The sequence below is a fragment of the Vicia villosa genome, unplaced genomic scaffold (assembly GCF_029867415.1).
Source record: "Vicia villosa cultivar HV-30 ecotype Madison, WI unplaced genomic scaffold, Vvil1.0 ctg.001340F_1_1, whole genome shotgun sequence".
Lineage (NCBI taxonomy): Eukaryota > Viridiplantae > Streptophyta > Magnoliopsida > Fabales > Fabaceae > Vicia > Vicia villosa.
The window spans coordinates 409,368-421,660 of NW_026705581.1; the positions used below are offsets into that span (position 1 = coordinate 409,368).

Here is a 12,293-nt window from a genome sequence, read left to right on the forward strand (position 1 = left end):
TTCAACATGATGCATTGTTTGTTCCTTGTAATTTGGTAACAATATTTCAAGGCTTTGAGAGTTATGTTAAGAAGAGTATTTATGGTTGTAATGATGGAACCAAGTGTGTTTCGGCTGAAATCGACGAAGCAGTTGAAGTTGCTAAGAAAGTTGATTATGTTATTTTGGATCAAATTCAAGAAAGGAAATATCATGATAGAGATCATTTATATTTGCCTTATAAGCAACATGAGCTTATTAAAAGTGTTTCTAAAGATTCTAAGAGACCTGTTATTTTAGTTATTTTGTGTGGTGGACCTGTTGATATTACTTATGCTAAGTTTGATGACAAAATTGGAGGGATTTTCTGGGCTGGTTATCTTGATAAGCTGTACTCATGGGATACCAACTCAGCATATATTCATGAACCTCCATACTTCAAGGGCATAACCATGGTTCCTCTTAGACCTCATGGTGTTAAAAATGCTTATTGCCTGCTGAATTTTAGTGACAATATAACAACTGATCACATTTCTCCTGCTGGAAACATTAACAAGGACAGTCTTGATGCTTTGATGTTGCTTTCATGTATTGTTTATTTCTTAGGAAGTAACTATTATGTGAAACTTCAAGCAACTGCAACCGATCCCTCTAAAGACAATCTAGAACCTTGAGGACAATGTTCAATGTGAACCGGGCGGCAATGATAGAGAGTTAATATAGTTTATTTAGTATTTTATTTTAGTTGTTGTTTTGGTAAAAATTCTAGAATGTTCTTAGGATCTTTTAAGGTTGTTTAATTGGGCTTTTATAAGTTTGAGCTTTATTTAATTATCCATGAGGAGTACTATATATGTAGTTCCTTGAAACATTGAAAGATTATCAAATGAATGAAAAAGTTATATTTTCTTAATTTATCTTATTTTATCTTCTTAATCTTTAATTTACTCTAGTGTTGTTAGGGTTACAATCTAGCTTCCTAACAATCCTACACATAAAAGCAATGATATTTAACGATGACAAGATGGAGATATTAATATATTAAATAGAAGTGAATTGATATGAGAAGAAAGCATAACCTGTGAGATTTTTCATCAGTAATACTTAGTATTTGTGCGTTAAACCAACAATTAACATGCTCAGAAGATCGTGGAGATTGAGTCCACTGACTTAAAACTTGATCCTGTGATATAGCAAAGTAACATCTTGGGATAGACTGCAATGGAATAAATTCAAAGAGAAATATTAGTATAAGAAAATGTGACTTAAGCAAAAATTGTTTTATTTAGAATTCATACCTTTGTTTGTAGTTAAGAATTTCATCATGATCAGCATTTATCAATAGTTTGGTACCAGCCCATAAATTCGACACAGCCACTGGATAAGATCCTATACCAAAAAGATATGAATACATTTAAACAAAAAAGCAAGTTATGATGGAAATTTAAAAGAATAAAACATATAAAAATTTTAAAAATTGAGATAGTCTTGCAATTACTATAGTTATAAGGGTTAAATATACGATGTCCCCCTGCCATTAGAGCGAGATTCGGTTTTGCCTCCCTGAAATTTTTTTTTTGTAAACTGCCCCCTATAAAACACAGATTCTGTTTTCAGAAGCCCCTAAATGCTTTTTATTTACTTTACTTATTAACGTTTTAACTGAATAAAAAACTGTACATATTAATTACTAAATTTTTTATAAACTATTAATATATATACTTTTATATAAAATATATTTATATTAAAACTGTACATATAAAATGAATAATTTTAAAAAAAACTGTACATATAAAATGAATAATGTTTTAAAAAAAAACTGTACATATTTATAATTTTGTTTGTTTATACAATATATATTAATTTATAATTTTGTTTGTTTTATATAATATATATTAGAATCATTATAAAAAAAATATATAAAAATGATTTATAACACAATTAATTTAACACAATTAATTTTTATATATAACTGAATTTTTAAAAATTATTTTATTTATTGTATATATTAACTAAATAAAATAAATATAGATGATGCAATAATTATAAAACTAATTATATTTTTCAATTAAAAAATCCCTAACAAATATTAACGTTTTATTTTTTTATATAGTATATTAATTATCCCAAATTTATAAATTTCTAAAAAAATTGAACAATTCCTATAAAAAATTGAGCAATATTAATTTATATTAGTTATACTAACTTTTTATATTAGTTATACTAAAATATACTTTATATATTAATAGTTAGTTTATAGTATTTTAAGGACTCCTAGCATAAATGTTAACTTTTTTTTGTTTTATATAAATGTTAAATTTTTTTTATGTTAACGTTAACAACATTTATTTTGTTTTATATATATGTTAAATTTTTTTTATGTTAACTAAATGTTAACGATCAGTATATTTATATATATATATATATATATATATATATATATATATATATATATATATATATATATATATATATATATATATATATATGTAACATATATACTAAATTTTTTTATTTTATATGTTAAATAAATGTTAACATTTAGTATATATATTAACATTTTTGTTTATTACATTTAAAAAAGTTAATTAAAAAATTAAATAAAAACGTTAATTAAAAACGTTTATTAAAAACTAGAAAGTGTTATAAAAATTTAATTTATAAAAGAATTATCAATTTATAAAAATCAAAAACTTTAAAAGTTCAATTAGAAAAAAATTCAAACTTATAAAAATTCAGACTTAAAATAATCAATTTATAAAAAAAATTCAATGCAAGTGTTAACAAATAAAAACAGCTAGCTTAATGGTTTGGTGCTTAATATTAATGAGTACACTCATGGGTTTGAACCCCATAGGAGTTAATTTTTAACATAAGCAGATCCCCCACGTCCAGTCAGCCAAACAAGGAATAGTTATAAAACCATGTTAGTGGTTCTTATAACTACAGTCTATTTTAAAAAAACTAATTTCTCTAAGATATTTCATCAAACATTCTCGGAGCAATCTTTCAAGTGTTTTTAATTGAATGTTTTGTTATTTTTGCAAATTATTTTCATTGATATAAGATAGAAAAATTGAGGTACTATTGTTCTTCTTCCAATCTCAAGATTCTCAATTATTTCGTTATTCACTATAGCACACTGTGGCAAGCTAGAATATATTTTTTCAGCAGAACATCTATTAAAAACACATTTACTGGACCGAGAGCAATAACAACATGAGAGAATCACTTTGCACACTTGCATCAACTCTTTTACAAGATGAGCAGCAACAAAACCAACATACTTCAAAGAAAAGAGAGCATACTTATCAACCAAACTATGCTTAGCAGAAGTAAGTATAATAGGAGGCACAACCCATAACTTTGTAACCTTAAATTATTCAATCGTTTTTAAAACCACTTCAAGTACTAAAATATAAAAATTAGCATACATGGAAAAGTATGCTATGGATATATGAAATTTGGAAGAAAAAAAAGTGTACTAAAATAAAACTGATAGATATAATTTCTTAACTTAGTCCTTGATATCATTTTCCATAAAGCTAAGTTACTGACACTTTCTTCAATATCGTTTTAGATTTTGTTTTATACGATAATATATTTTACCATATATAATTGAATTAAACTATTGTTGGTGTTATTGAATGTTGAGATTCTATTTAACATAAAATCTAGAATTTCATTCAATTCAAGAGTATAAAACCGTTGTAATGAAATGTAGAATGAAAAATATATTTTTACTGTAAAAATATATCTCGAGTTATATTGAAAATAGCTTGAGCAATTTATGAATGTTTTTCTAAATTATAATTATAACAAAACGAACAAGAAAATTTACATATGAATTCTAAGAAAGTAAATAGTTAATTGTATGTTCTATGCTTAATCATTAAATGTCTGTACAGGATATAAGATAGTCTGACCTTTAAGACTTTTCTAATCATTCTAAAATAACATAACATACATTGTTTTTTTACTATTAATTTGAATACTGCATGTAAATAGTGGCATCAATATAATCAAACTCAGTGCTACTTCGTCTCGATTATCTTTTGCTCCAATCTCATTTTTCTTCCTTCCTTAAGAACCTCCTCTTCAGCTTCAAGACCCTCAAGCAGTGACACAATTTTGTGCTAATTTTCAATGCTCAAGCAGTGACATAACTATATGCTAAGTTTCAATGCTCAAGCAGTGACACAACTCTATGCTAAGTTTCAATACTTGGTCCAAAATGAAAAATGTGATAAGGAGCAAATTCACATACCCTCCCTCAAGTGGTTCAACAAGCTCTAAGCTTCAATTACATTTTCATGTCGAGTATAAGAAGTGATAAGTGTGTTGTAAGTGACTAGTGTTCTTTGAGGCATTTCGTCGAACTTCTTGTGTGCATGAATGAAGTTGTTGTGGAACACCAACCAGTGAAATGTAAGAAATTGAGTATGAATGTATAAGAGTTGAGTTTATGTTTCAGTTATTTAAAGGAGGTTACAAACCCCCGCAATCTAATATATTTTCTTTATGTTGACTATAAGTTACGTGACATCAAACCTGGCAAGTCACATCAGCTTCCGTTATACCAAACAGACGGTAGGGACTAAAATTGTGGACGGAAAATTTTAGGAGGATCATTATTTAAAAAAAAAATTTTAGGGACTACAATTGAAAGATGGCTTATTTATAGGGATGAAAAACATATTTAACCCTAAAAACAAACAATATATTTTGATAGTCTTGCAATAACTCCTATCTTTAATTCATACACCCTTAACAGTGTATATATATATATATATATATATATATATATATATATATATATATATATATATATATATATATATATATATATATATATATATATATATATATATATATATATATATATATATATATATATATATATATATATATATATATATGATTTTGATAGTAAATGTTTTGGCTAACATCTTTAAAATCTATCTTTTCTGTTTAGTTATTTTTGAAAGAATATATAAAATGCAAAATAACTAAACAAGAAAGATGGATTTTGAATATGTTAGTCAAAACATCACCATCAAAATCATTTATATATGAGTAATGTTTAATGTCGCCAAACATATCTCAGGCGAATGTGTCACGAATGGTATGAAACAACCAAGTAGCATTATTATTATTATTATTATTATTATTATTATTATTATTATTATTATTATTATTATTATTATTATTATTGTTATTATTAAATTAAATTTATCCTTTCAAAGAGTGAATTTCTCTCTCCATAAAAAAATAGACCACAAACACTATCTCATATTTGATAATTTTATGGTAGTTGCTTTCACCTTTAAACTGGACTCAACTATCAAGTATTTTGAAGTTGCTATAATGCTTTTGAATTTGTAATTGCTATAATACTTATGAATATTTCTTTTCAAAAAAAAAACAAAACTACAATTGGGTTAAGTTGGTGATATAACTAGGTATAGTAGGGTAAGTTACTCCTTTATTAAGGGTGTGTTCTTTTTCTTTTTTCATAAAAAAACATGGTATGTTTTTTCATTTTCCTGTTTAATAATACTTATAGCTAATGAATATAACAAATACCATTTCGTAAAAAATATTCGCATATATATACACAGTGTGCTAAGGGTGTAATGTCCTTTGTTATAGTGGCAGTTTGTGTGATAGTTTTAATACTACGTGAAATATGTGTGCGTGTGTGTTCTAGTGGTGAAAACTTGAGTTTTGAAGGTATGCTCATGAAATATTGAAATTAGAAAACAAATAAAAAAATTAAGTTAGTGAAAGTTGAATTATTGAGAATTATTAAAAAACTAAAATAATTAAATGAAAAAAATAATAAATAAATTCATAATGAATAAGATTACAAAAATATCTTCAATTTTAACTCTACTAAGAGACTTAATAACTTTTTATATATAACATATGAAAAAATTAAATGACACATTTCTCCTCCGATAATTCAAAAAAATATGGAACAAATTTATTTTATGAATAATATTATTTTTATACCACTATTTATAGTGACACTAATACTTACCCAGAATACTATTTATGGTATTCATACGGGTGAACAATATATTTTTAATTTTAAAAAGTATTTATAACAAATATTTTTGTTTTTAAAATTATTTTTGTTACTCAAATATAAAGTTTGTCATTAATCAATTTTATTACTGCATTAACCATAAAAATACATGTTATTAACTATATATTTTACTTATGGATAATGCTAACTTGTTACTTAGGGGCACAAGTTAAAAAACTCACTTATAGAATGTTTGTATTGAAAAAATAATTAAAAAATTAGTATTATACTTTTATTTAAGTTAATGCACAATTTCCAAGACAATATTTCTTACCTTAGTTCTTAACTTGTGCCCCTAAGGCACAAGTTAACATTTCCCTTTATTTATAACCATTATAAATTTTTTTTATTACTTTATTAACTAATAAAATGCACAATATTAACCAAGTTCTAGCATTAAAAATATGAAATATGATAATCAATATTTACACTCTATTAACCAATTATATTTGTCATATTTCATAATTTAATATCAAATTTTGGTCGATAAAATGTAAAGATTGATTATTATATTTAATAATTTAATGTCAGAACTTGGTTAATGTTCTCTATTTTATTGGTTAATGAATTATAAGTAAAATATATTTTTTTAATCTGAAAATATCATTAAAATAAAATAGGAAAACAAGATACACAAGGGGAGGACCAAACCAAGACCCCTTAATAGCAAAGGCGAAGCCTAGGGGTACCTTTCTTGTCTAAGAGGTAATCCTTAACTATAACAGAATGCAAAAAAGGAAACCAAGAGAATCTACCAATGGACATTCCTAAATTCGCGAGAAAGTCAGCACAAAAATTGGCTTCTCTATACACATGAGAGATCATAAAGTCAATCATGCGAGTATACGCAATACAACAGAGCCAACGAGATCTAATCTTCCAAGAGATCATGTTTGAATCAGAGAATGCTTTAACTACAAGCATGCAATCGGATTCCATCCAAATTTTCTTAAAACCCAAACTTTTTGCTTTTTCCATGGCAACAATAGTTGCCAATAACTCAGCCAGGACTGTGTAACGCCCCAAAATTTAATTAATTAGTTAATTAAATTATTGAAGGATTTAATTATGGAATTTGAAAGAAGTTTGAGAATGTATAGAATAATTGAATTTGTCAGTGTGATTTTAAGAGGCGCATTTGGATTATTAAGTTAAAGTCAGATTTAGTCGGTTAGTCGGAGAAATAATATTAAGAAATATATTATTGTATTGGATTATTTAATATAGTTGGATTTTGAGGTGGTGTGCTAAATAGCAAAGTGGAGGTGTGAAGTTTAAGTCCATTAGATATAATAATATTATTATTATTATTATTGGATTAAGGGAATAAATAAAAAGAAGGATGAATTAGGTTTTGTGATATTGTCGTACGAAGAAAGAGGAAAAAGAATGAAGGCACTAGGGTTTGGAAGAAGAAGATACGAGAAGAGCACAAGCCGGAACCGGAATTGAAGTTCGATCGAAGTTAGAGCAGCCATTAAATCTAAGGTAAGGGGTGGGGTTCTAACTCTATTTCCAGACTCATGATGAATGATATGTGAGGGGTTAGGTTATATGAAATTGTCTCTCTGTTTGTGTGAATTGGTGTTGCAGAATAATTGTTTTATTATGATAATGACTCTATTGAAATTGTGAGTATGTGACAATATATGTTGCTGAAAGTATACGTTGGATGAATTGTTTGTTGAGACTGGAAGTGTTGGTGTTCCGACTGTACGCGAAAAAGGGCACACTTGGAAGTGACGGACGGAAGAGAATGGTGCGCAAGGGAGCCACATGTGCCGATCGGCACATGGTATTGAGGGGATCATGCCGTGCGACATACCTTCATGCAGGAGCACCTTTTCTTTTCTTCGTTTCCACGTGGTCTGGTACCTAGGCATGTTTCAAGAGACTTATATTTATGATACTAATGGCTTTAGTTAAATTAATATAGCATCACCTAATTTAATTGTGTGGTTGTATAAAAAAATGTAGTATATTGGTAGCAGGGATTACTTTAGTACTAGAAAAATATAGCAGTTTTCGTAAATTAGGAGAGGTAGATATGAGCAGTATAGCAATAGTAGGGAGTAGCAGTAGCATTATCTTGATAACAGAATGATTTTTGGATGCAAGGAATTAAATATAGAAGTCTAATAAAATTAATAGAAGTCATATAATAATTGGTAGCGATAGCAGTGAACGAAAGAATTCCGAATTAGCCGGGTTAGCGAATTTAGCGGTAAATTTAGTTAACCGAAATTAATTGAAACTTGTTGAGGTAGTTCGTATATTTTAGTAGGTGGTTATGATTGATTTTTTTTGTGAATTATGTTGAATACATTGTGTTGTATTTTCTTTGTGATCTCTCAGCGATGTGTATATTGTTGTTATTTTATGCGAAGTTGCAGGATGTTTTAGTTACGATGAATACCTCTATTTATTGGTATAGCAACGATAAAGGCTTATGCCTTTGTGACGATGATGTTGTTTGTTGTGTGTGATTGTTGCATTCATACACATATGCATTTTTGGTGACGGCCTGGATTGGTAAAACAGCGACGAAGGCTTATGCCTGTTTTTGATGCCTCTATTATCGGGCAATTGGCGATGGGGGCTGAAGTCCTGGTTACCACATGTATGCGTATTTGTTAGAGTCTCATTATATGTGGCATGAGTGTGATTTAATTTTGACGTGTTGTGACTTGAGTTGTTGTTGAATTGTGATAATGTGAAGTTGTAATTATAAGTTGTTATACTAATGACGTGTTGTGACAGGTATTGTCTGGAAGATGAGAAATAGTTGTTATAACTATTAATATGTTGTTGTTGTTGATTTTTGTTATTATAACTGTTCATGTTACTTGTTATTATAACTGTTGTCTGAAAGCTGTAACGTGATAATTTTGTATGATTTAATTCTAATATATTATTTATCATGCGTTTGTTTATATTGGTAGATATCTCACCCTTTCTGAATGATGTTTCCCTACCATGGGAAATGGACAGGTACTCAAGTGTAGCTGTGGATGCAAAGTATCTTTAGGAAGTTTTAGTTGATGTTATTCGAGTTGGTGTCTTGCTCTGATACGTAGCACTCGGGGGGACAAAACGATTGTTTTAATTATTATTTCTTTTGCTGAATTTTTATATTGTTTTGGTTTAAATTGTAACTTAAAGTTACCGTGCAAAGATGCTATGACTTGATTTGAATATTTATGAAGTTTGTTGATTCCGCTGCGAGTTAATTATTAAATTTGAACAAGTGATTTTTAGTAATGATCTGATTATCGTTTTAAATTCCTGTGCTATGTGTCTATATGAAGACAAATAAGCCGTAATCGTTTTTGAATGACGAATATGTGATACCTCAAATGAACATGTTTGGAATTTATACTTCTGATTTTTATTATAATTACCGGGTAGATTTGGGGTGTTACAGACTGCATTGCTTCCAAGCAACAGTCACGATTTTCTTCTGCTCCAAATTGCCACTCCATACAGCATTTCAATGCACCACCATGCTTTGAATCACTGACTTTACCAGCTGAAGCCTACTAGCCATGGAAAGAAGACTAGCTTTCCAACCTGCCAATCTTATCTTTATTTTGTCTGCAACAAACAAGAAATGCACAGGCTTAGGTCTACCAACAAATATAAGGGCACCAAGATACACAAAAGGAGGGTTGGCCATAGTAAACCCAATTAAATCAGCTAAAGTCTTAAATCTCTCTAAAGACATGCCACCAGCATAGATGAGAGACTTGGTATTGTTACCAAATTGGCCAGAGCAGTTAGCATACTCCTTCAGCAAATTTGCAATGGAATTTAGGGATTTATGATCCCCTCTACAAAATATCATTATATCATCAGCATATAAAGTGTGTGAGGGAACAAAAACAGTCCTGGAGGCTTTTGTAAGATTGATTTGATTGGTATTCACAAGGTGAGATATGCCTCTGCTCATAACCACTTCAGCCAGGCAGAAAAGTAATGGGGACAGAGGGTCCACTTGTCTAACACCATTAATACACTTAAAGTATCCAGTCTACTTTCCATTAAATCCAATTGAAATATTAGCAGAGTGTAAAAGAGTATCAATCCACCTACAAAATCTACTACAAAAACCAAATCTTTCAAGGGTGTTAAGAATGAATTTCCAACTAAGAGTGTCAAAGGCTTTGGATATGTCTATTTTCAATGCAACATTGCCACTATAGCATTTGTTATTCAGAATGTTAATGGCCTCAAAGGTGAGGCAGATGCTATCCTTAATATCCCTACCAATGACAAAACCATTTTGTTCCTTAGAGATCAAGGTAGGTAATATAGAGGCAAGCCTGTCATCCATGATCTTAGATATGAATTTAAATTTAAAGTTAGCAAGAGCAATAGGCCTATAATGGTTAATAGAGTTAGGTTCATTAGTTTTAGGTATAAGAATTATAGTGTTAGCATTATAGTTAGGAAGGATCCAATCTTGCAGGAAAAACTGAGTGACAGCACCAATGACATCACTTTGAATTATATGCCAATACTTTTGGAAAAACAAAGGACCAAACCCATCTGGCCGAGGAGAAGAACCATATTTAAGGCTCATGACTGCATGATGGATCTCCTCTGCACTAGGAGTTATAGTAAGCATTGCATTTGTATTATCATTCACCAGGCAAGGGATAACTCTTTGTATCAGACCTGTGTCTTGTAGCAAAACATCTTGATTGAACAAGTTAGAAAAGTGGTTAACAAGATGAGATTCAATAATATTCTGATCAGTTGTAACAGTGTCATTAACATTAAGAGAAGCTATTAAACTATTCTTCCTTCTAATCTTGGCATATGTGTGGAAGAATTTATTACTCCTATCTCCCTCACAATGCCACTTAATATTAGCTTTTTCTTTCCAAAATTCTTCTTCAAGAATGAGAGCTTTCTCAAGTTCATGCTGAGCCCCAGCTTCAGCAACTTGTAGACTTATCCTGACAAACCTATGATTTTCTGAATATCTATTAGAACAGTCTCAGCCTTCAAAACTTTGTCTTTCACATCAACAGTATTCTTGTTCCACTCCCTTAACTTAACCTTCAATAGTCTAAGCTTTTTTTCCAAGATATACATTGGACAGCCATGGACCTTAGTATTCCAAACATCTTGAATGACTTTCTCACATTCCTCATTCAAACTCCACATTTTAAGAAACTTGAACTGAGACTTAAAACTGATCTTATCAAAATCACAAGTGTACAAAAGAGGATAATGGTAAGACCTAACCTTGGATAAAGTATGACAAACAATAGTGTTGCAAGCATCTAACATTTCTAAATTACAAACGACCCCATCTAACCTTTTCTCGGTCAGGTGTCTACCCTTTCTACCAATACACCATGTAAAAAAATTTCCTACAGTGGGCAAGTGAATAAGATGGTTTGTATCATACCATTGAAAGAACTCTCTCATAGGAATATTATTAGGATTATGCATCCCTCTATATTCATCAGCACTTATGATTGCATTAAAATCACCAATAAAGGACCAAGGGTTTTTAGTATTAGATATTAAATTAGTTAGGTTATTCGAAAGATTCCTTCTAATAGTGTAACAGGTAGAAGCATATATCACAGAATAGCAAAAAACCTGGTTGTTAAGCTCCACAAAAAATGAACACATGTTGATCATCCACAAACAGCAATTTAGGGTTTAGGTATGACTTACAGAAGCACCAGAGATTTGGTAACAGACCTTCCCTTTTGTTGAAAGCAAAAGGCTTTAGATCAAACCTCAGCATCCATCTTTGGGGAAAATTGCAGAAGTCCATCCAAGGTTCAGCTGCAAACACAAACTCATGGGAGTTATTTTGAATAAGATTCTTTAGAGCCAGTCTCAAAGAGCTATTGGCAATACCCATAATGTTTCAATAGAGGCACTTCATAATGTAAGAATTTTAGGACCAGTGATTAGCCTGGTATTAGTTGAAGTGTTCATCTTTTTGTTTCTCCTTTTTCTGCTAGTAACCATCTGAAAATCTCTTTGTTGGAACAAGTCCACCCCTGGAGCATCAGCATCAGCCATGTTATTCCATGATTCTTTCAAAAAGTCTGTGACTTGTTCTTTATATCTTTCATCCAATTGAGTTTCAGGCACAAAATTTCCTAATTGTGTGGTGTCCACATACTCACTTTCGGACGATCCATCGGGCCTCTGCGAGTTGTCGGAAGAGGTGATTTCCAAAATAGCATCATTC

The 12,293-nt window shown here is 29.7% G+C and overlaps 1 protein-coding gene across 1 annotated transcript; it reads right to left on the minus strand.

The window, feature by feature from the left end:
• Positions 1 to 1,149: 1,149 nt before the first annotated feature.
• LOC131634725 (uncharacterized) lies at positions 1,150 to 11,957 on the minus strand. Its single transcript, XM_058905352.1, has 7 exons — positions 11,737 to 11,957; positions 11,169 to 11,639; positions 10,105 to 11,031; positions 9,597 to 9,900; positions 3,178 to 3,352; positions 1,278 to 1,368; positions 1,150 to 1,195 (listed from the first exon to the last, which is right to left on the minus strand). Exons 1-7 carry the CDS (start codon positions 11,955 to 11,957, stop codon positions 1,150 to 1,152), a joined length of 2,235 nt encoding a protein of 744 aa, XP_058761335.1.
• Between the last annotated feature and the right edge of the window lie 336 nt (positions 11,958 to 12,293).

Coding starts and splice junctions, on each gene's coding strand:
- LOC131634725 (XM_058905352.1), bottom strand. CDS start 11,957: ATGGGTATTGCCAATAGCTCTTTGAGACTGGCTCTAAAGAATCTTATT. Junction 11,640..11,736: donor TACCTAAACCCTAAATTGCT/GTTTGTGGATGA, acceptor TTACACTATTAG/AAGGAATCTTTCGAATAACC. Junction 3,353..9,596: donor TGGCTAGTAGGCTTCAGCTG/GTAAAGTCAGTG, acceptor GAATAATTTAAG/GTTACAAAGTTATGGGTTGT.